This window comes from Cebidichthys violaceus, unplaced genomic scaffold, assembly GCF_023349555.1.
Source record: "Cebidichthys violaceus isolate CVI_PGR_0920_01 unplaced genomic scaffold, fCebVio1.0.p SCAF_9, whole genome shotgun sequence".
Lineage (NCBI taxonomy): Eukaryota > Metazoa > Chordata > Actinopteri > Perciformes > Stichaeidae > Cebidichthys > Cebidichthys violaceus.
The window spans coordinates 7,943,732-7,967,672 of record NW_027176975.1 but is presented as its reverse complement, the minus strand read 5'-3'; the positions used below and the strand labels follow the sequence as shown (position 1 = coordinate 7,967,672).

Below are 23,941 nucleotides of genomic sequence, written 5' to 3'. Positions count from 1 at the left end.
AAGTTTATTTAGAAAATAATTACTTTTCCGAAGTGCAACTTAACAGCTGCATCACAGACGTCCCTGCACTCCGGTCAAGTACAGAGGGTGACATTATCTTGATCAGTTTTCAAAATGACGATAAACTCTGAAACACTTGGTGAGGATGAACGTTGGGTTGCACAATTATACGGGAGACGTCAAGACTTCTATCCCATATGTTGCACATTAAATACAAAAGTAGCAGCAACGGAACAGAGCACAAAAAACAAGGACATACATACAGTATGGCTATTAGCTCTAAATATCTTTTAACATCAGCAACACTGCAATGGCACACAAGACCACAGAATACAGTGTAGTGTGAAGAAACACACCAGATCATTTGAACTTAATACTACAACATCTTGGTGCTGGTGAAGAATACAACTTGGCCCCTGAACAAGCATTATTTGCATTCACTGAATTGACAAATGGGCACACATAACTAGGCACAATAAGTGCACGGCAGACAGGAGACAAACCATATAAATAGCTTTTTTGATGCAACAAACATTTGCATTGCAGAGCTACAATGTGTGCTTAATGAAGTTTCAGACATATAATGGTCAATTTGTTTTTGGAGATGGAACTTTACAGTATGATGCTTGCACAGTGCTGTTAATGAGGAAGCTCCTTTACCCACAAGAATGTTAACAATAACATTCAATGACAGCCGATTCATGACTCATTTATGGCTTTTCAGCATCCATTTCTGGCTTTGAACTGATAACATTACTCAATATCATCATGTGGATTTACTGTACTGTGTGTAATTCCTTTTCTCTTAATAATAGGTATTTACATTATGGACTGACTAAAGATTATTATTTGTAGCTAGGAGCAAGTTTTACTTAAATTATAATAGATAAACCATTACAGTCCACAGGCCGGCTGCTTGATTTAACATGATTTGTGGAAGTTATTATTTTATCTTAAGAGAAATTGTGCTATTACAACAGCTATGTAAAAGTTGCTGACTTTTCCTTTTACACTCAGATTTTGTCCAGGCTTGGCTTTAAATATTTATTCATAAATTAAAAAAAAATGCATGCATATACCACTAATACAAAAAAATCATTAAAAAATATATTCAAGAACAAAACTGAGACGCTGACTGCTTTGCAGCTCTGTAAGTGCTGCTAGTTTGTATTCTCCTTTGTGGTGATGGTGACAAGCTGCTTGGCCGCCTTGGCAATGTCATAAGCACATTGGATGACCTGCTGGGTGACCAGCTGCATGTCCGGTCCTGGGCAGCCTTCGGAAGGCAACGCCTTCCTGCACTCACTCTGAAGCCGGAACGCACTGGAGGTCAACAAGCGCAGAGAGCCTCTCACAGTCTCTGAGCGTGGCTTCTGCAGAGGAAGGTTAAAATATCTTAATACTAGTGGACAGTGTTTGTCCAAAAGTCAACAGATTTGTGCAAAGAGATGCGATGTAGAGAGGACCCCTTAGAACCAAATTGACTTCTGCTGGCTTGAACTTGGACAGAACCTACTTTGGGTTGTCTACCATGCTCTCTTTACTTTAACACACTAAATTTAAAACACAAGGACGCACACAATCCGGTGCAATTCATTGCTATTTCATTAAAGAACCAAGTAAAATAATACATACTATTTGCTTGTGATGCCTTCATAATAACAAATGTAAAAATTAAATGGCTGATTGATCTGTTCTCTCAAAGTAAATAATATATACTAACTTGTTTCCATACCTTGGGAAAGAGGGCCGCCATTTCGATTACAGCCACATGTATTCTTTCTGAACAGGGTATAAAGCTGTGAGGAGGAGAAGAGATTTGTTGAGTTATTATTATTGAACATGGATAACATATCAATTAACCAAAAGCTTTTACATGCAAGTCAGTGTACTATATAGTATTCTCATCACACCGTGCGTTATCATCTTCAACAGAACATGCTATTTGTTGCGCACATTTTTAGCATTGTAAGTAGAAGACAGTTTTACTCCATGTCACATTTTTGTTTTTTGAAAAATTATGGCTGAACAGTAGAAACAACAACCTGAAAAATGTGTTACATAAAATTCACTGTCACCTGCAGTATATATCAAAAGCAAGTCGATGCATAGATGTAACTAAACTTTGCATGAATTTACTGAAGCAACTGAAGCATTCAAGGTGAACACATTGAAGCAAAAGAGACAGCTTGTTAGCAGGTGAGGCAGAAACTGTGTGAGGGAGAGGAAAATAAAACTGTGCCTGGGAGGCAGGGACAGAGGCCAGAGTACCAGGAGGTGGGGTCAGGGGACCGCAGGCTGAGCGGCTGAAGGGAAGGGGGGGCCTTCTCGGCCCAGGGCACCAGAGTGCTGAAACATCCCAGGCTGTGCCTGAGCCGGCGTACGCCTTCACGCTCACATGGTCTGCTCGTAGGGGTGAGGGACGGGCACACAGCGACACCAAAACAACATCATAACAGCGAAGCAGATTGGAAGTAGAATGAAGGGGGAAAAGTGAAGATAACAAACAAAAAGGGGAAACGATAGAAGATAAACACAACTAAACAGAACAGAATAATGATGAATGTATGAGGAACTTAGGGTTTAAAATGGAAACAAGGAAATGAAAGCTAAAGAGCAGATCCTAAACTGATAGAGATCCCTTTCTCTTCTGATTCTGACCTGTCATGTTTGTTCTCCTGAGCAGCTCGCAACAGCTCTTGGATATTCTTGGTGATCTGCTCTGTTTTGCGGATGACGTCCTCTGTGCTGGGAAGCGTGGGGTCTGCCTCCATCTCCAGATCATCCAGCTCTGGGATAGAGCTGCCCTCCCCCAGCCAGCCACTGCTCCTCAGCCTCCCTCTCCTACACATACTGCAGAGGGAGATTCAGAATAAAATCCCTTACAGCACATTATTTTACTTGAAAAGCCCTTTTGATTGTTTTTAGTAGCCAGAAAACTGTCCGATTGTCTTTCACCATCATTTTGGGGGATGCTCTTACCCCGAATCATCCATCTCAGAGTCATTGAATGTGTTGTCATAGTCACTTTCCGGCATGCTGCTTTGCTTCTCTAACTTCGAGGCCTAGAGGGAAGAGAGGAGACAAAAAAAATGATAATGTACCTCACTCATGCAAGACGTCCCATGTCACTGCTGATATATAACCTGGAAACAATTTCAATGCTGGTCCACAAAGAACAAAAACATATAGTGGAAAGGTACATCTTGCCGTTTGTTGTATGTCAAATTGGAATATAAACAAGTAAAAGCGATGCAGATGACTGACTGAAACAAGCCAACACAGCTGTGAAGCAAGAGCACGTAATCAACATTCAATACAGGATTAGTAAAACACATTGCGCAGAGTTCATTTAGTTTACTCACATCGGTATGACACAGTCACTAATGCTGACTTGCATGAAATTGACCTGATGTTTGTCAGTCTTCAGTGACTATGATCATCAAATGTGCATAAGGGTGACAATTAACAAAACAGTCAAACTAAAGCCAGTTCAGCAACATGTTGCTAGAAACATTACATCAGAGCCATGACACACAAGCTTTACTCATTCTCCAAACTTAAGAGAAGAAGACCCCATGCAGAGGGTCACGGTCTGAGAGTGGGAAGTCAAGGTTCAGATGAGTTCATAAATTAAACTGAATCCCACACAGCATAACTATTAAGTGAAACACACACACACACACACACACACACACACACAATAGGAATGCCTCGTCTTCACTCCGGACAGGCTTCACAGTCATCTGAGAGGTTCACTGTAACTAAGGTTCATGCAGATTCACTTTCAGACTCAAAGCTAAATGTATAAACAGGTCGCATTGACAAGTACACTCAAGTCGCACAGGACCCTCTGTACAACGTGTCTTTCAATCCATGTCCAAGAATCTCAACAAAGTCCTCCTCTCGTACACAGAACAAAATGAAACGCAGCAAACATAAGCTCGCCTCAGGAAATGCAATTAGCACATACGTGTTTAGATAAACCTTTTTAGATTGTTAACAACTCCTGGAACACCATGTTGTTTGAGTGTTACTGGAAGAAGTGGGAGCATGCTGTTGGAGGCTCACAGTGCAAAATAGCCAAGCAATTGTTAAAGACGGTTAAAACATGACCTCTCTTTATACTGTTTGAAATCAAAAACATGACTTCAACAACTCAAGAGTTATACAATTGAAATCTAACAATCTTAATTACTCAGTTTGTTTCCTTTATTTTTCACAGACAAGAGGTTGTTTTGTAAAAATGAAACAAACACGACCATTAAACTTTGTACAAAGAAACTTTTTCAGCATCATCTGCTACACAGGTTTGTGGAGCAAAGAAAGCAAGCATTCAAATTAGCAGGTGCTGCATCACAAGCGCAACTTTCTGCTCAACGTTCAGCGGTCGGACAGAGGTTTTGCCTTCACAAAACCAAACAACTCCGGTTGTTTAACAGTGCTGTGAGGATGATGCTGATGGAAGCAGGTATCTGATGGTGAGGGCAGCTGGTGAAGGGGCAGCTCATGCAGCAGGGCTGATAAGGAGCAGTGTATGGAGGACAGAAGGAGGTGAGGGAGGAGGAAGAGATTCAAATGGCTCCAAGTGGATTTGCTGTGTCCCACAAAACGTGGACCGAGTGAGGATGTACTTAACCTTTTGAGCACTTTCGTCCTTCGACCAAGACAGGGTGGATGGAAATGAGGGGAGGGATGAAGAGGTGGTCACAAAAGCGCCCCTTTCCGTCTAAAGACAGGGTTCAAATCACATTTTAAGGACACAAAGTTCTTAAACTAAAATGAAAAACTAAAGTGAGATGAAAGAGATTAGATCATGTTATGTTCCAATAGTCTCTTCAAGCCAGTTGCACTTAACCGTAATTTGTATATTGAGAATAGACTTAGTGGTAAACTATATCTATGCAATGAACATCACCATTACATTCAGGATTAAAAAAGTATAGTATTTTGGAGGGGTGATTTTAAGATAAATCAATGCTATGTAGTTGGTTGTTTTTACAGATTATCCTCATTTTTTTCAGTGAGCTCATAATCATTTCCCTTCTGAACACTGTGTGCTGGAAAAATTAGGACTGAAGAGCCTGGGAGTTAATCCATCAACAGAAAAGTACCAGAAAATGATGATTCACAGGATCAAATTTACTGTGTAAATATCTTATTTGAATCAAAGAGAATGCAAACAGATGAGAAGATAAAGTGAGTTTGTGAAAGTATCATGCATTACAAAAACACAGAGTATTTGTATGGTAGTTTTAATGCTTCATCAACATAAAATACAGTACAAACCTTCAAAGTTTATCAAAATAACAGCATCTCCTTGCGGTTACAGCTAAGTTGTGTCTGACAATCAAGCAGCACTCCAGTAAACAGCAGATATATGCAGATAAAATGGATCTGGACGAGATGAGATGTGACTGGCTGTGTCTAAATGCACGACATTGTGGTTTTGATGACTCCGTCTTTGAAGCTGCAAAAAACTACCCAGTGGCAAATGAGTTGGAAGAACCATTAAAAAGAAAAAGGCAGAGAGAAAGGTTTGCAGACAGGGGGAGGACTTGAGGGGAAAGTCGGGGGAAACAGGGCGGTGGAGAGGGAATGGCACAGGAGAGCGGGGAACAGGTCTTACTTACATGAGGTGGGAAGGGTTGCAGGGTGGGGATACCCTCCTCTGGGTAGGGAGTTTCCCCTTTAGGGAGAAAGGGCTTCAGGCCTGAGCCGGTCTCATACATAGACATGGGCCGACTGGCCCGCGCAGACTGCCGGCGTTTCAGGGCTGAGGGGCTGGAGGGGTCGGGGTAGTCTGACCCGCTGGGGATCTGATAGATATTGGTGGGGACGTGTCGTCTGAGAGAGGTGTTCTCGCTTTGCAGAGAGTGCAGCTGGAAGAGACGGTCAGCAATACACTAAGAGGTGCTCTCAGCAAAGCAAGCCGTGTTCCCTGATCTACTCTATCTTTATAGCACAACATTTCAGCTTCTAACCCATTGTTCCTAAAATATTCTTATTATACTTAGACAGTCTATCGTCAGCATGCTTAGTCATTTAATTCTGCCAAAGCTTTCATTTGGCAGGAATAAAACACATCTTTGTTCTACTGTAAAACTTTGAATTTTGTTATTACTATGACACAGAAAATCAATATTTGGATAAAATGTATGATATGTCACCAATGTACAAAACCTGAAGCTGCTTCGATGATAATGAATTAAAGAAAAACTTGTGTATGTGTATGCCATCAACCTCCTAAAAATCATAGGAATAACATGACTTTTGATTTGAGATGGACTTTCTAAAAGATAAAATAAAGAAAGCAAAGCAAGTGATAAGCAAGCAAAAGACTGTTGCATAGGTGAGCAACACAGGTGCAGTTCAAGTCAAAGACGTAGCCACAGTGTAGATGGATTAACTCAAGAAATATGAGAGGATACGATCTGGTGTACTGGTCAGTAAAGTGAGTAGTTTGGTTTAGGTATTAACCTCTGTTATAATGACTGACTATGTTTGGTAAAGGCTGCCATTTCAATTACAGTTTAAAATATATACAATATGTCATGACAAGCAACAGGTCCTGTTTTCTCCTCATCTTCATCTGACTGTGGTCATTGAAGTGAATCTGTTCAGCTATAAGCTAACACGCAGCCAGATCACATCGTCAAAAACAACACAGTACGCTACAGTGCCGTTTGTCTACTGCAGTGTCCCAATGACCTTAGGTATGCAACCAAGAGCCAGCTTAAAATAAGAACATTAACCTCACTGACAGGGGCTCAATTTAACACAATGAAAAGCCATAACATGCTTAAACATCTGTAAACGATCATTCTCAAAATAGTTTGGGTTTTAGCAGGATATAGATTGCTAGGTTGAAGCACAGTGTATACATTTGTGCAGAATCTCAAACTTAACATTGTCATGTCTATAAATCAGCAGTTTGGTGCAGCAGAGTAACAATATTCCAGGTTTGCATCAGCTGAGGAGTATGCTTTCTATGACATTTCTATGAAATGTGAGCACAACACATCAAACAAAATAAATTCACATGTACTAAAAAGGTTGTTACCAAAAACAACAGCTGGAAATCATCCAAAAACATTGTACACAGAAAACACAGTATATGTGATGAAGCAAGGCACACACATACAAATGTAGTTAGTTACTATGAAGGTATTAAAAACCGCTGTCAATTACTTCATGCTTTCTCTTAGAACATGCTTGTTAGTAACATTAGACTGTACAGATGTATTACAAAAAGGAGGGCTAATGGTAAACGGCTATTAACTAGAGAAAAGGTGCATTTCTTCTTCTCAAATACAGAAAAAATAAAAAATAAAAACTCCAGTTTACATTCAAGCTCTGAACATGCTGGCCAAAACAGAGGGTGGACCAGCAGGGCGTCACAGCAGCCTTATCTTGCAACACAGCATTCCTATTCAGATAGCTCGACTCCCATACCCGAGAGCTGGAGAAGACCTCTGCTGACCACTGTGGCCCCCCCTCAGTCCGGCCCCCGGTGTTAGTGATCTTATTGGTGGAGCACGGTGGATACCTTTTTCTGCATCAGCCTCAGCTCATCACTCAGGTTGTTGTTGGCTTTCATAAGGTGCTGGATCTTGGCTTCAGAGGCGGAGAGCGCGGTTTTCACCTCCATGTATTCATGCATAGTAATGGCTCCATCGGAGAGGTCAGAGTCCAGGCTCTGTTGGATAGAGGGGTTGAAAACAAAGCGGTAAAGGCACCTACAGTGAGTGAGTGAGTGAGTAAGAGAGTCTCTCAGGGAATAAATGTCACGATACCTTTGTCCTGTCTCCTTGGCTTGAAGGGAGCTCGTGATCTGTGTCCTCATCAGACGCCACACTATCGTAGTCAGGCTGGTCATTTTCCTGGCTGTCACTGCAGTGCCTAACGGCCACAGTCTTCAGGATAAATTCAACATTGTCTGGAATGAAGGGACACCGAGTGGAATAGTTGTTTTAAACCTGTGCTACACTTCAGTGTCAGTAAGATCTTGGGAGTGACGTAACAATAAGATGCTGACCTTTGGGACTGGCTATCGAATTCCCTTGTTGTCTGCGCTTAGCATCACTTAATATGTCAATCACAAGAGTTGCAAATTCATGTGCATTAAATCTTGCCAGCTTCTGTCTTCCCTAAATAAGAAAAACAAAAGTCACATCAGCGGTACACAATCTACCTTCAAATGAAATGTGTGCAGTGGGAAACAACACATGTGCACGGGAGTTGTAAAGCTGACTCGCCTGGTTTCGTGTTGATGAATACTCTGGATTCACAGGAAGGAAAGGCACCACAGTCGTCTCTGTCACCAGAGTGCTGTGATTCTGTGTAGCCAACCACACTACAAATAAGAGGATAAGAATGAGGCTGATTAGAGGTGGGAGTACAGCTGAGGATATCAAGTATCAGTAACCGTTCTTAAAAAAGGTATAACATGTAACAATTTCCTAAAACAAAATGTATAGACTGATCCACAAAAAAATCCATCTCAAACATAACATGTGATCCACTAGAAGTGTGTGATGGTGTCTCTATCGGCAGAGACCCTGCGCTCTGACTGTATCTGTATCTCATTTATTATTATTTTGCTGTGTTCAGGACATTTCTGGGCGTCAGCAAAGAGCATTTGGACCCCACATGAACATCTAACCCACAGCAAATCAGCAGGGTGTGCGTTCCCTGGTCAAACAACGCTGCTTTGTCACACTCTAAATTTCTCCTTAATTAAAACCCACCTATGCAGTTTTCACAAAGATTCTGATATCCACCATGTTTTTCTTATTTGGGATTTGTTCTCAAACAAGAACAGAATCTATGCATAATCAAGAGCACACTCAAAACAATTGGTTATTGTGGTTTCTCCAATTCTGCAGTTGTATAGTATAGAATTCAAATTACAATAAACTATTTTTTTTTTTTTTCAATAATAGTTGTCATTATTTTACAAAGCATTATTGTATATAAAAATAAATAAACACTACACATTCGTCTGGAAGACTCCGGTAACAAGAAGTGAATGCACAAGCAGGCGGACAGGAGATAGTAGACCGAGACGTCTCCTGTCCGATCATTACAATCGGGCCAAATTAAATTATTGGACCGTCTTATTACAGTCCTGCGACAGCCACAGATAACAGATTCTTTTTTCTTTTTTTTTGTCAGGCCATTTGATTGGATTGCTAATAGGATGTAATTAGAATTTAAACAAAAAAAATCTAAACATTTTATGAAGAAGATTACCAATCCTGTCTTTAAGCTTATCATGCATGCCCTTTTTACATATCATATTCTAATAGGCAACCCTTTCACTACTAGGTTTACAGAAAACACAGAAATTAAAATTTACTTTAAAATATAACACTTTTTTTTTTTTAAATTCCTATTCCCCTAAATTCATGTCTGCTCTCTCTAATTTCAAACAACCTGTGAATACAGTTCAGGAAGATAATTATTTTGTGCCTTCTAGAAATATCTGTGCAATTTTAAGATCAACTAGATTACAAAATCGTAATAATCCGATTGATTTCCAATTATTATAGCTCTCCTCTGTAGCATGAAAATTGGATTAGTGTTGGTTTTATGTGGTTTCCCTCCACATAGTAGTTAATATATGGAACTACAAGAGATCAATACAGTATATATATAGTGAGTTCTGATTCAAGACATCTTCGATGTTAAGTAATATTGCAATGTTTTAGACACCTTTTCACAGTTTTTATATTATGCATGTGTGGTTTCCTACATAATTTATGATCAATTATTTCACCCAGAAATTTATTTTTGTACACTATTTCATTTTTACTTGCTAACAGACTTTGCAATTACCAAATATCATAAACTTTGGTCTTGTGCACAACCCTCTTTAGACTTTCATTTGGGCATTCTTGACTTAATTCTCTCAACTCAACGAACAATTCTGTGGTTTGAGAACCTGTCATGAATGTGACAGACTTTTCTTATGAACTTTCTTGAGAACGAATCTAAGAACAATCTTAGGAGGATATTGGTGAATGAGGCCCCGTGTGAAGAGCTGCCAGTACAAATGTCTTCTCTGGATACAAGAGAGCTTTTACTGGATAATTCTACTTTACCTGCATCAGTCTCTCGTCTGTCCACCTCATCGTACACATCCATGGCCAGCTCCTCAAACAAATGATTACTGAGCTGCATGAAAATAAGTCAATGACACTTAGTTAGACTTAAGTAAGGAGAGAAAAGATACCTCAGTGAAACTCAGCAAAAAACACTTACAGACTGCAGTTTCTTCTTTGCTGCCTTGGCCAGTTCTGATAAATCTAAACTGCTACAAACAGAGCATAACTTTCATAAACACATGCTGCTGAACTGTTAGGTCGACATAATGCACTCTTCATTCTGAGTAATACTTACATGTTCCTTATCCATCAAAAGAGAGCAATAAAAAAAAGATTAAATGGGTCATTTAAATTGTAAAAAAAAGGCACACTGGTTGTTTTACAGTGGCTGTTCTGCTTATTTAATAACAATAATTACATTTACACTTAACAATAAGTTAATAACAATAATAACATGATTTTCCACAGTTACGGATTGTTTGGGTATGACAGCTGCTTCACTGGGTCTGTTTCCTTAAACACTGATAGTAGATGTTGCAGCGTTCTCAACAGCGTGTCAGAACAGGCCTCAGAGCAAAAACACAACCATAAACAACTGCCACAGCTGCTCACTTTGCTGGCTCAAATCACGTTAACTTAGACACATGTTAATCAACAGACACATATCTTAATATTAACATGTTTACACACTTACAGCTCGTCTTCTCTTACCTGTCAGCCATTTGTGGAACAATGAAGTGCTGGCTGTTTTTATGATCTGAAAGGAACAACAAGTATTTTCTGGATGACTGCCAACTACATCATCAATACTTATAAACATAAACATTTTATATTAAGATAAAAACAATGAGCAGTTGTTTTTATCTGCTTGGAGAACCACATGGGTGAGATTTATCCTCACGTATCATATATTTTGTCAGTCACAGAAAAGTGTACGAGCTGAAATACTCACTCATTGTAGAGCCTTAATTGCCAAGTCAAAAATATCTTTCACTCCAACCAAACATGCACTCATCTTTTTAGTCATATCAATAACAGATCTCTCCCTCAATGCATATACCTGGTTTTCTCCCACACAGGTAGAACGCCAGTCGATCAGTTAGTTCATACTGAATTTCCACCAATCTATCTGCCAAGTCATGGTGGCCAGCTTCCCTACAAAGGCACACGTTTAAAAAATCATTACATAATACATCAAAAAGTGAAATTACAGACCCATAATATCTTGTGTTTGAATGATACAGTACTCCAGGGCCCTCCTTGTGAAAGAGAGTTCACATCTCAATTGGATTTTCCTGGTTACCGTTAAACAAATAGATAAAAAATGTGAGTATTTAAAATAATTTAAAAAAGTTGACCTTGCATAGTCAATGGGAGTTTTGCCGTTGCTGTCAGGGGCTCCAGGATCTGCTCCATAAACAGTTAATAGTTCAGCCTGAGACACTTGTCCGGCCTTTGCAGCTACATGCAAAGGAGTGTTTCCTTTTTCCTAGAGGGGCAGGACAAACCATTATGATCTAAAAATCAACAGAAAAGTAAATGCAAAGATGAAAACGCTGGTTTAAATAAAGCAGATGAATCTTACTGGGTGAAAAAAATTAGCTTGTGCTCCCAGAGATAGCAACCGTAAACAAGTCTCGAGATTCCCGGTGCGTACACTTGAATGAAGTTGCTGGAAAAAAACAAAACAGTTACAATGAATTGATAAAGCTTAAAAATAAAGCTTTGTACAAAAACATGTTTCAGTGTTCTCTTCATCACATTCTCCTCACCTTGCTTAAATCCTTGGCTGTCGAGCTGTCGTCCTCCCGGCAAGGCATGCGATGGACAAACGCCAGCATTTGATATTTGGCTTTAATAAACTCTGATTTGTTTGGACTTTTGGGACACCATGAAACATAAAAGGTTCAAACAGAAAAATAAGAAGCAATTAATGAGTCAGTGGCACATACTAAACTTGGAAGTTCAACAGTCCTCTTTTTGTTCCTTGAATTAACACCTGTGTTAACATTTTTAAAGAATGATGACTCACTGCAGTTTGTCCTGAGGGTTGGCCTTGCGTTTTCCACTCATCACAGCTGCAGGGTCCAGGAGAGAGTGCTCCCATATTGAATTTGCACCATTGCTGTATAACGTCTGAACCATCTAGGATGAAATGTAAAAGAAACCTGTGAAAAGTGTCCCATTGATTTGAAACTTCAGAATGCTGACTGGATTTGAACAGTTCCCTTTCTGAACAAACACTTTCTATATTTGGACAAAATCAATACAACTGTTGTCAACCGATTTATCTTGAGCAAAGACCGAGGCCTGCTGAATTCAAAACTGCAGTAGTAGTGATTGTGTGCAAGGATAACGTGATCTCAAGACATTTTTGGGAGAGACAATTCAGGCTTACAGCACATAAATTATTTAAAAATAAGACAACTACACAGCTGAAAGCATTAAGATAAGAAGCTTCAGGCAGACGAATACTAATACAATTGTTTTACTCTTGGGATTCTTACCTGTAGCTGCGTAGGAGGCCATGGTGTGTGCGTCAGGTGACGGACTTGGGAGCTGTGTCTACCCAGACTTCGATGAACACTGCAGCACTCGTCGCAAATCAACACACCTCTGTTGACGGAGGCCCAGCGAGGTTCTGAGAGGGAAGAGACAACCACAAAGTTAAAATCATGACACTTGCAGTGATCCAATTGATGAATCATAACTGATTATGGGTGTCATTTAAGGAGTAGCTAATTCTACAATATTTTATCACTGGTTTGATTTGCTCTAGCTGTATTTTCAGGTGGTTAAAATGAGTTTGTGTCACAAGTAATGTCCTCCTCTCTTCACATTCAGTACCATGATTCCATTATTAGTACGACATGTTAGGTCGTAGCACCCCACTTCTCCTTTTTAAGTTCCTCACTGACTGCACTGGAATAAACTCTTACTTATGGTGTCAGAACTCTAACAGACAGGTGCTTAAAGGATAATAGTGGCGGTGTTCTACATTTGTCAACAAATCCCAGAAAAATAATAAAACCCTCACTTAATATTAAAAAGCATTGTGCGGCTAATTCTGATAGTTTATTGTTCTCTGCCATAGACCTCCACACGTCAGTGAGCCACACTGTTGTACTAGGTGTACCATAATTAGATGAACTTGGGTATTGTAGTCTATCCCACTTAAACTGTCTTGCTCCGGAAACACTCAGAAGAGAATCAAATGTGTATTAATCCTTTGACTTAAAATAGTCCCCAACAAATACCTTATTTACATCTGCTTAACTAACATTTGCTAGAGTCCAGCTGTTCAGGAAATTACTTTTTAATAATGAAATTTCATATTTTGACCTTTTTTGTAAATTTCCATCTTCTTTAAGATTAAATGGGGAAGGAGAAGCAGAAAGTCCTGAGAACTGAAACTTGCTAGTTTTGGTCTTTTTTAATGTATTTTAGTGCCAAGCTCAGACCACTGGAAGTATTATTTCTATGTAACATGAACAGTTAACACAACAAAGTAGGGCACAAATATAGCACCCATGCAGCCACAACCACACTCTAACTAGAAGAAAGAAATAAAAGAGCTTCTCGACCCCAGATTTAGGTGAAGCATGCATTGTGTAACAAGGAAGTGAGGACTAGAGGACAAGCAGTTCTAGGTTGAAGCACCTCAACCTTAATGTTGAGTAATAGAGCAACTTCCTCATTCAAAACATTGAAACAAAAACAAAACCGAGAATGCTTTCAATCATTTTGGTGCTGCATATTCAGGAAAGGCATAGAGTATAAGTGCACTGCGTCTCTTCCTCTGTGACCAAAATAAATGTTTACTTAACCTCGACCTATTTAACACACCTCATGTAATACAAATGTCACAGAGTTGTGCCGTCTGCCGTTTATGCAGACACGCTTCAGACAGTGAACATCTCAAGACCAAAAATACTGTAAATCATACGACACTCCGATAGCCGATAAACTGTTCAGCATATTGGGTGGCTGGCACCGTGACAGGACAGCGAAGACTGTAAGTGCCTTAGCAGCAGCTGAGGTGTAGGAGGAACAGCTGCAGGGGTTGCTGGTCAAATTCTGCTCCCCAGTGTTTAGAGTCTCCTCCTTTCTCTCCACCAAGACCTGAGAGTTGGTGCTGACATGTCTCTTTTACCCTTTCCTCAACAAGTGTTGCTAAATTTCATACCACATCTTGAAACTCTAAAAATATTCAAAGCCAACAACTGGTAACAGTTGTATGGAAGGGCAACCCAGGCCAGCTGCTGAGGAGACCTGAGGGCTTTGACTAGTCTCAACGTGAGGATAGACAAGCTACTAAAACTTGAGTATTACTGAATATTTAGCATACTTGGATGTTTTTCTTTATTTTTATTGTGAAATAGAAGGAAAAAAAAAAAGCAGCGTACATTTTTTTATATCGGTTGCCCATTTCTAAAAACAATTCATGTTCTACTCTTACAGTGCATCACATTTACTGTATATTGTGGTGCCACAATAGAAAAAAAACATCTTCTGCACTGAAAGCCTGCAGTCAATTCACTCAGCATCCTGTTATGCTTCCTGTGCCTGCAGAAAAACATCACGTCATTTCTATACAAATAGAACTCCTGAAAGTACCTTACACACAATACAACTAGTCTAATACTTGTTCCGCTTTCACAGAAATGTTTAATTGTAAAACCGTAAACTAATTTCTCTCTCACCCCCAATACTATTTACCATTACCATTATCAAACAAAGACATATCTGTTAAAATAGGCTGGTATAACCCTCCAATCACCAGCCTCTAAATAGCAGAGTGCAGTGATCTGACAAACATTTTTCAATATTTAGAATGTAAAAGTTTTGCAATATACTCCCCCCCCCCCCCCAAAAAATATTTTTTTTTCAAAGTTCAGTGGTGGAAAAACACAAACCATTAAGAGTCCTTTCATTCAGTCATTCCTCATCAACACAATTGGTTAGATTCAGTCACTCATTGTGAATATGGGATAGGCTCCTCTTTGACCTCGATTTGCTGCACAAAAAGCACCCCGACAGGACACCACTAACTTTCTATGAACGATGCAGTCCTAGTGAGAGCTTACAGATTCATGCTGATCTAGGATGATATTTCATAACGGATGCATGATTATATTTAAAGCAAGTAACACCGGGTGGAAACGGTTAAAAACGACAGCTGCTTCAGGTCTAATTGCATCCTCAACCAGGGGGCTATAACGTTAGTGGCCTGTCAACACCCAGCCAAAACAAAAGTAATCTAACTTACTGTACAGAAGAAAGCAGCATGGGCCAGCACTGATAATCTGATTTAAATTGCAAGCATTTGGCTTAACGTTACTTAATGAACCAGACGGCAGTGAATAACTAACGGATAACGACTCAAAACTGCATGGATATTGTGAATTTGCTCACCTGGAACATTGCAATCAGCGCAGAGCTCAGTGTTTCGCAGGCGTTTAGACATCCTGTATTCAGGAAGAAGTGCCTTTTAACACGAGCAGAGTATTATGTCCGTTTCGTTAGGCTAACCATTGATTACTGTGGGGACGCCTTCCGCGTTAGCTAGACCTGGCTAATTAAAAACAACCTCAACAACGACCTGCTTCTTCATTTAACTGTTGCTAGCCTTTTCGTGTTGGCTAGCGTTACAACCATTATACCACAATAGAAAGGTGCAATGTTGCTCGTCTGCAAGTTAGCTGACTTAGCACCTAATTAGCTAACTAGCCCTGTGGCCGTTTGTCAGTGTACTCTTCAGTCTCTGGTAGACATCAGAGCTACAGGAGCTACAGCAGTCTCAGTGGCAGCTGTGACCTATCGGATTGTGCGCCCTGTGCCCAGAGGAGAGCCTTTCAGGAAATAAACTTCTCCCCGGCTACCCGAATATACACGCCACCTTGTCTCTTTCGCTTGAATGAGCAAATTCCAGTCGCAGTCCTGATTTGTATAGCTACAGTTAGAATACAATTCAAAGGCAAACACGTAGTTTGTTTGGTTGAGTTTGCTGTGAGTCTGCGCGGACCACAACCTGATAGACTGTACTGAGGGCCAACAATCTGTAAATTGACTAGGTGAGTTTGATCCATGCACCTTCCTGACACGGTACAAATGTTGTACAACTAATAACGGGCAGACGACAACTGGATCTCCATCCACCAGCGGTCATTTATTAAAACACCATTCGCTCATCAATATCACTACAGTACTTGCACTTAAAATAACGAGAAACAGCAAAACAACAGTATTACACAACTTCGGTCAGCCTCGAGGCAGGGTGAATCAACGGACCTACAGTGTTTGGTTAAAAACTATGTACCCGTAGAACAGCAACAGGCACTGGGTAAGTATTCATTAATAGAGCAAACTGCAACTGTTCATATCATATAACCTGTTATTAATACAGTTTAAAACTACAAAGTGTCGTAATGTAGCTAGTACACCGCGGTACTCTGGCGGTAAAGTCTCAGAAGTTCAACCTCTCAAGTCCCTCCCCCAAACGTTAAAGCGGCGATCTCATTTCGACATTATAGACCACAGCCAATTTACAATATTTATTTTGTTTGTGTTTGCAGGAAATATTGGGTTACAATTTAATTAATTAAGGTATTGAATGTATAAAAGTGGGACACAGAATCACGTTTATACAAGAATTATACTTTTAGTTGGATATTTAAAAGCCCCCATGCGGGCACGGTGAATGGTTCCGTCCAACTGGAACTGACGATTCCCTTTTTTTCTAAAGGCGATGGTTTTATTTACAAATCATGTTTCTGTCGTGTATTTTTTCACCACAGAAGTAATTGTTATTATACGTAATTTGAGTTATGTTTGAATGGCACGATAGGCGGTCTTAATTATATTGTATTCATTATATTGTTGTCTTATCTCTATATAGGACGCCCCTGTCAGTACTGGGGTTGTTTCTGCTCCTACTTCCTTGTTCAAAAGTTTTATTTTGACGAAGGCTTGGTGAAAAGTTGGACACCGGTTTCGATATCTCGACGTTGTTATGGTCAAATATTAAGGACATGGGTCATATGTATTGTACATTTTTAACTAGGGTGTAGCTAGCTATCTCAGTTTGTCCCATGGCTGTGATTGTTAGGCTAACGTTGCACTGAGCGGCTCCGTAAAGAAGATGTCCACGGCTAATGTTAGCGAAGACATCCGAGGGAAGTTCCCCCTCCATTCCGCAGTGTGGGGGAATGACTACAGGACACTGGAAGAACAAGTAACGTTACCACAGGTTGGTAAAAGACGGGAGTGTGTTTCAAACATTGGCACCGATGCTTGCTAGCTAAATTAAGCCAGGATTGAGCTGTTAAATCATCCGGTAAAAGTAGGCCAGTCGTGTTGACGGATACGTCTGTGTGTGCCACACACAGGCACTGTTTGAAATATCTTCGAGGACATAGCTATTCATCGATCAACAGGTTTGGAAATTTACCTAAAAGAAATATGTAATCCAGTACAGATTGAAAGCCTGTTTCCAGCTGTTAATTTAGGTTTCTAACTCAATTCCTTGGATTACTCAAACAGTTTATAATCTGACTAGATGTGACAAGAAATGCTTTACCAAGTAGATGTGTACATGTGTGGTGTATTACTAGACAATATACAAAATATGACTTGTGCTATTATTCTGAAGGGTTGTCGTCTTCTCAGAGTCATTGCTGTCAAACAGCTGACTAATCGAGCGCGTTATCTCTAAGTATTACTCATGTTTCAAAAGCATCTCTAATCTCATTGTGTTTTCACTCTCAGTAGCCCATCACAGGTAATATTGTGTATTGTGGCAATATAAACCGCTCGTTATGTTTGTGACTGCCTGTAGCAACGCTGATCAGTAACACATTTACCTCAGTAGCATGACTCATTTGAGGACCAGACATGATGCTCAGTCCTACATCATTACCAGTGATTATTTAAATTAAAGGTGTTAAACTATGACTCTGTGAGTATAGAATATAAAGGCCCTCACTTACAAGGGAAGTAATATTAACAAGGCCAGCATAACATGCTCTTATAACACAAATGAAGGTGCAGGGGAAACTAATGTGTGGGTCTGTCCTTGGTTTTCACAGAATGAAATTGAGGCTGTTGACCCTAGAGGTCGGACACCTCTGCACCTGGCTGTGTCGCTCGGACACCTGGAGTCAGTGAGAGTCCTTCTGAGACACGGTGCTGAAGTGACTAAAGAAAACTGCATGAACTGGACAGGTTAGTCGTAAAAATGTCTACAGGACAAATACCGAATGCTGAGATGCTATGAATGTTTCCTTCACTTGTCTCGCAGAAATGCTTTTTGAGACTGTGTGGGTTGTTTTATCACTTAGAGCCCTTCTCACATTAATCTACATATCATCTGCTGTTAATGGGGTTTCTGGTAAAAAAAAATAAAAAATATAATAAAAAAATGTCCATCCTTCTAACTGCAGTGGAACACTTTCTCCTTGGTTAATGCCGTCATTGTTGAGGTTTTCTAATGGATGGTTGCTACTCCTAATGAACAGATGCTGTGCTTAAAAGGTTTAGTGGTTTGTTCGTTCATAAGTGTCTGTCTATGTGTAGTGCTGCAGGAGGCAGTCAGCACCGGAGATCCAGAGATGGTTCAGTTAGTGCTTCAACGCAGAGACTACCTCAAAGCCTCCACTGCTCTGGGAGGAGTGCCTGAGCTGCTGTCGAAGATCCGAGAGGTATTACTTCATACGTCTTCCTGTTGTCTTGTCATCCATCTGTACAAGTGCCTGGAGACAATTACCGGCAAAGGAAATAATTGCTCTGTCCATCTTTTCTTCCGTAGTCTCCAGACTTCTACATGGAAATGAAGTGGGAATTCACCAGTTGGAGTAAGTCCTTTTTGTATGCGGAGCTGTATATCATGAAAGTAAAGTGAAATGTGTGTGCATAGTAACCTGTTCATGGAGTGCAAACAGGCTGGCTATCAGCATTCAGTATGCATAAGAAAGTATCAAGTTTTATAATGTTGTGTCCAGAAAAACTGCATACCTGCGTTTTGGTGTTGGTTCTGAGTGACATTGTTTTTCATGTGTGGGACATTCATATGCTGTTGCTTCACAGTCCCTCTTCTGTCCCGGGTTTGTCCAAGTGATGTTTGTCGCATTTGGAAAAGTGGCGCCAGCCTGCGAGTGGATGCCACTCTTCTGGGCTTTGAAAACATGACTTGGATCAGAGGGTGCAGAAGCTACATCTTCAGAGGAGATGGTGTGTGTGCTTTAACTCTCTTACACAAAAAAAATTATACTCTCTTTCATTTGTACTATTCTTGTAAAATGATACAAGTCTATCCCTGCCTGTTTTTTTTTTTTTTTTTTTTTTTTACAGATTCGTGTGCAGAGTTGATAGAGGTGAACCACGACGATGAAGTCGTGGAAACTGAACGCTTCAATATATCCCAAGAAATCGAGGATGTCACGCTAGAGTCAATGCAGCCAGCTGAGCAGGAAGTTGCCAAAAGGTTGACCACTCCTATTGTCAACACCTATTTGGACACCAAGGACATTGCTTTTGAAAGGCAAGAGTCACATCTTTTTCCTCCTGCTTTTTCTCACAACATGCACAGATTTAACTTCCTTGGACCAGCCACGAAGAAGTGACAATACAAGTGACAGTTTTTAATAAGTGTTGGTATCTCATGGCATTTTCACACTGGCAGTTGCTGATTGAGTAAGGTTACTGTGTAAACAGTGATACCACTTCCCTTATTATTTATAATTTTGCACTGATGTCCATGATAATTGATGCTCTATGGAACATATCCTAACTAAAAGCAAAACGTAACAATGGACTGCAACACTGCAGATCATTTAAATGCATTCACAAGCTACTTAAAATATCTAAAGCATTGTTGCATTCTCGGTGTTGTGGAAGTTATTCCAAACTGAAGGATATGATGGTGGATTTTGCTTGTAATGATGCTTTAGTTTTCACAAACTGTTTGTTTTCTTTTCTTACAGGAACAAGTCTGGGATTTGGGGCTGGAGAGCTGACAAAACTGAAATGGTCAACGGATTTGAAGCAAAGGTTAACAGGAGTTTAAAACATTTCATTTTTCATTACAACTAAAAAATGAGTACCACTTAAAACTGTGGAGCACACTTCTAATAGTATGAGTTAAGATTCTGGTTGTTTCCTCAGGTTTTCAGTGTGAACAATGTAAATGTGGTTATCAGGACGAGGACAGAGCATCTGACAGACGAGGAGAAAGCCAGGATAAAAAGTAGGTGGAACATACTCTACATGTACGACTATATAACCTACAATTGACGGAAACTGAATCAAGGTTCTGAATTCAAACATTGTTGTTCAAAGGTGAAAGGAACATCTTGGAGTCTCTGCTTGGGACTGTGGAGCAGCACATAAGTGCACAAGGGGTAAGACTCACATTCAGTAACTGCATTAAAGTTATTAGTTTTGTTCCCACCTGGTTACCGATTTGATACGAGTGCTCAAATTTATAGGACCTGACTCTTGAGTATGCGACTGCCACCAATCCCACTGCCATCACTCCAGAGGAATACTTTGATCCTGACTTTGACCTGGGGAACAGAGACATCGGTCGACCCATTGAACTGAGCATTCGAACACAGAAGTAAGAAAACACTCCAAGGCCACAAAGACATCATACTTTATTCCCCACTGCTGTGTGTTGTTTGTATCAATGAATTAGGTTGTGTGCACATTGCAACAGTGTTTTGCTTTATCATCTCACCCAGGTTCAAAGGTACATTGTGGATGAGCGAGGAACATCCTCTGTCTCTGGTGGAGCAGGTAACCCCCATTATCGACCTCATGGCTCGGACCAGTTCCCATTTTGCACGTCTACGAGACTTTGTAACCCTGAAGTTTCCTCCTGGATTTCCTGTTAAACTAGGTATGTGAGATTCCTATCAAGTGTAATCGAAGCTACGCTTTCAAGAAGCACGTAAAGCTAACACTAGTGTGTGTGTGTGTGTGTGTGTGTGTGTGTGTGTGTGTGTGTGTGTGTGTGTGTGTGTGTGTGTGTGTGTGTGTGTGTGTGTGTGTGTGTCCCGCCCCCCCCACCTTTGAAATCTTTTTTTTGTTTTCCTATATATCTAATCTGTTGTCCTTTTCATATGTTGCAGAGATTCCCCTGTTTCATGTGCTGAATGCCAGAATTACATTTGATAATGTCAATAAATGCAGTACTGAGGAGCAGGCGAACACACCACCAGCAGCCACACCAACATCCTCAGGAGAAGAGGAGGAAGCTGCAGGTAGCAGTACAGCCAGTTTAACCATTAAATGCTTAAAATAGTCACACGTCTGTGATTCCTAAACCGCTTTTCTTTTTTCATCCGTCCAGCACTGCCTCAGTTTCAGGTTTGTCCTTCAGTGTTTGAGGTGCCTGTCCGTTATCACCGCAGAGGAGGCAGCCGACACGCACCCGTGTCCAACAACGACGAGGAGCTTCTGCAGTACGCCATCCATCAGAGCCTCCTGGAGTCTCGCACCGCACCGGGCCGGGTCAGAACAATCGTCACTCTGCTCTCTCGCAAATCTGTTCTCATCATTTTTCCCTTGCTCTCCTCGCGGTTTGCTGCATCCTTTTTAAATGTCCCTGTTTTTTGTGTGACTGTAGGAGGGGATTTGGGATGGTGCTGATGGGGAATTCACTGACGTAATGCCCAGTAGCCAGAGTGACAGGTAGGAACACAGGTTTGCGACTACATAGTTGCATGAGGTAAAAGGAACAATCCTTGCTACTTGCTTGTCCTACGGGGATTTGGATGACTCTGTATATCAGGCCACCTCTTGTATGTGTCAGTTAAAGCCACAGAGCAGAGCTGGATCTCACTTCCTCCTGTCACTGTCATTCTAGGAGTATCCCAGAGGGGGTGCTAGTGGAATTTGGAGACACCCCCAGCCCTGTCAGCTCCCCTTCCGCCTCAAGCCCCGAATCGGAGCTTCGCCTGGCCATGGAGCTCTCTGCACGAGCTCAACAGGAAGAGGACAGGATGAGGAAGCAGGAGGAAGAAGAGCTGGAGAGGATCTTGCAGCTATCACTCACTGAGAAGTAAAATTAATAAGAGGGAATAATAATGCAACTTTTCCAGATCCAGAAGAAACCACCACACCTCAATTTTTCCTTCCTAACCACTGTAGTCATCTATGCAACTGCAGGTTTCTTTCCGTAGCAGATCATTCTTGCACAGGCAATATCAGAATCTCGCTGTCTAATATTTTCCAAAAGGTATTTTTGGTAAGCGCATACTCCTTTATACATTTATATCTCAGCATAGTGTGTCTCCATCCTCGAGCTCAATTCAAGAACTCTTTCAGATAATTTCAGGTCGGTTCTACTTTTTATTCATTTACTGTCCAAATCAGAATCAAAGCAGCAGCATCCTATGTGTGTTGATCACAGTGTTGTCCAGAGTGGGGCCAAATCAGTGTAGTTATGGTTCTATGAACAAAATGACAACTCAAGGTGACTTCATATTCTGACTCTCAAATGTGGCACTTAAGGTCCAGAGCACTGTTTGTTTTTCTTTTCATGCTACCTGTTGCATCAGTCCCTGGTGTTTTTAGATGGCTAGAATGAAAACAGCCTAGCACAATAAAAAGCCAATAGTCCTGTGGACCTAAAGAGACAGATCTGAGTGTTTTCACTGTGAGGTCTTCCTACAGAGTCACTTTTTTGAGGACCGTGGACTCACTGACTAACAGAAATCTCAGGGTTCCAACTTTACACATTTTTCCTTTTACTTTAGAATTAACTTTAAATGTATCGGAAATGTGTCTTTGGTGTGAAATGGTATCCCTCGTGCATCTTTACCATATCAATATTAATTCAGAAGGCTGAGTTAATTGAGTCAAAGGTTCATAAGTAAATGATTTTTCTTGTACTTTATGAATGTACACTCTACAGATGGGTAAACAGAGGCATGCTGCTGTGAGAGAAAATTTAAATCAAATGCATGGTAACGCTATATCTTTGCTGCAACGAGGATGGGGGATTAACTTTCCCGGTCTGATTTTTATTGAACATTTTCTCAGATTTCATTATTTTTTTAACCGTCACTGAGCAACGGCACCTCAGTTCAAAAACTCAATAGCAGAGAACAGTCTGTCTGTGGATTTATAGCCGTCGTGCAGTTTAAAAGCAGTCCCACAACTAATGCTGCAGAGATTATTTAGATTTCTAAAGGCAGTCTATTAGCTTTTTGTAGCCACAAACAACTCTGGACCTCTGAGCAGAAGAAAAGACGGCACAGACTCTTAAGATCAAGCATGTCCGCCATATTTAGGATTAGTTTCTTCAGCACGTGCCAAGGGACTTTGATCTGAAAACGCTCGGTGGAGGCAAGAGGTGGTGACGACTGTATGTGGTGCCACTAAACTTTTGAACAAATTTTCTTTTTAAATTTTTGTAACTTAAAAAGAAGATGAAGAGGTTTCATTGACACCAGGGTGATGCTGTGTGACATGCATTAACCACTATAGTTGCTTTCACTGACAACCAACCACTTATCCAAGGTCTCTCTGTGTAGCTGTGTCTGACAGTCGGGCTGCAGCTGAAGGACTAATTATTATGTGACTCTCACGTTTCCAAACTGCTGAACCGTCAACTTTAAAAAGGCTAGCTTTGGTTAATTTAATGCTTTGTAATGCACTGTTCCAGCTGCAAAGTTGTTTTTTTAATGTTTTAAATTTTAAGAAAATGTTCTAAAATAAAAGCACTTTATTTCCATGACTGAATGTGACTTTTTTTCCATGTGCTTTATTTACAGAAACACAGCTGGTAGAAAACCATACATGCTTTTCTACCGTAATTAGTTGTATTT

The 23,941-nt window shown here is 40.5% G+C and overlaps 2 protein-coding genes across 12 annotated transcripts; one reads left to right on the top strand and one right to left on the bottom strand.

Annotated features, from left to right (window-relative positions):
• Positions 1 to 273: 273 nt before the first annotated feature.
• On the bottom strand, positions 274 to 16,024 carry git2a (G protein-coupled receptor kinase interacting ArfGAP 2a). Of its 10 annotated transcripts, XM_068703339.1 has the most exons (21): positions 15,525 to 16,021; positions 12,617 to 12,750; positions 12,142 to 12,254; positions 11,882 to 11,987; positions 11,695 to 11,781; positions 11,468 to 11,598; positions 11,170 to 11,264; positions 10,821 to 10,866; positions 10,267 to 10,318; positions 10,107 to 10,179; positions 8,259 to 8,356; positions 8,039 to 8,150; positions 7,797 to 7,939; positions 7,550 to 7,699; positions 5,634 to 5,882; positions 4,640 to 4,729; positions 2,983 to 3,065; positions 2,662 to 2,853; positions 2,272 to 2,403; positions 1,736 to 1,799; positions 274 to 1,373 (listed from the first exon to the last, which is right to left on the bottom strand). In XM_068703339.1, the coding sequence occupies exons 1-21, from the start codon at positions 15,574 to 15,576 to the stop codon at positions 1,161 to 1,163; spliced, it is 2,415 nt and encodes an 804-aa protein (XP_068559440.1). In that variant the 5' UTR covers positions 15,577 to 16,021; the 3' UTR covers positions 274 to 1,160. The 10 variants fall into 10 exon arrangements, with proteins under 10 accessions (XP_068559440.1, XP_068559441.1, XP_068559433.1 ...); XM_068703340.1 differs by lacking the exon at positions 4,640 to 4,729 and having other exon boundaries at positions 15,525 to 16,020; XM_068703332.1 differs by lacking the exon at positions 2,272 to 2,403 and having other exon boundaries at positions 1,724 to 1,799; positions 10,267 to 10,315; positions 15,525 to 16,020.
• A 211-nt stretch (positions 16,025 to 16,235) lies between these two features.
• On the top strand, positions 16,236 to 23,850 carry ankrd13a (ankyrin repeat domain 13A). 2 transcript variants are annotated; one of them, XM_068703343.1, is made up of 16 exons: positions 16,236 to 16,452; positions 17,218 to 17,358; positions 18,197 to 18,332; positions 18,684 to 18,808; positions 18,916 to 18,961; positions 19,194 to 19,337; positions 19,458 to 19,647; positions 20,090 to 20,156; positions 20,271 to 20,352; positions 20,445 to 20,506; positions 20,594 to 20,724; positions 20,849 to 21,006; positions 21,239 to 21,370; positions 21,460 to 21,620; positions 21,736 to 21,800; positions 21,976 to 23,850. In XM_068703343.1, the coding sequence occupies exons 2-16, from the start codon at positions 17,251 to 17,253 to the stop codon at positions 22,172 to 22,174; spliced, it is 1,806 nt and encodes a 601-aa protein (XP_068559444.1). In that variant the 5' UTR covers positions 16,236 to 16,452; positions 17,218 to 17,250; the 3' UTR covers positions 22,175 to 23,850. The 2 variants fall into 2 exon arrangements, with proteins under 2 accessions (XP_068559444.1, XP_068559443.1); XM_068703342.1 differs by lacking the exon at positions 16,236 to 16,452 and having other exon boundaries at positions 16,835 to 17,358.
• The last annotated feature ends 91 nt before the right edge of the window (positions 23,851 to 23,941 follow it).

What these genes read in the sequence shown, in the direction of transcription:
- git2a (XM_068703339.1), bottom strand. Translation starts at nt 15,576, where the DNA reads ATGTCTAAACGCCTGCGAAACACTGAGCTCTGCGCTGATTGCAATGTT. An exon ending in CAAAGAAGAAACTGCAGTCT is followed by an intron (nt 10,180 to 10,266) that starts GTAAGTGTTTTT and finishes ATTTTCATGCAG; the next exon opens with CTCAGTAATCATTTGTTTGA. An exon ending in TCTGAGATGGATGATTCGGG is followed by an intron (nt 2,854 to 2,982) that starts GTAAGAGCATCC and finishes CTCCCTCTGCAG; the next exon opens with TATGTGTAGGAGAGGGAGGC.
- ankrd13a (XM_068703343.1), top strand. Translation starts at nt 17,251, where the DNA reads ATGTCCACGGCTAATGTTAGCGAAGACATCCGAGGGAAGTTCCCCCTC. An exon ending in AGCACATAAGTGCACAAGGG is followed by an intron (nt 20,507 to 20,593) that starts GTAAGACTCACA and finishes TCAAATTTATAG; the next exon opens with GACCTGACTCTTGAGTATGC. An exon ending in TGGATTTCCTGTTAAACTAG is followed by an intron (nt 21,007 to 21,238) that starts GTATGTGAGATT and finishes CATATGTTGCAG; the next exon opens with AGATTCCCCTGTTTCATGTG.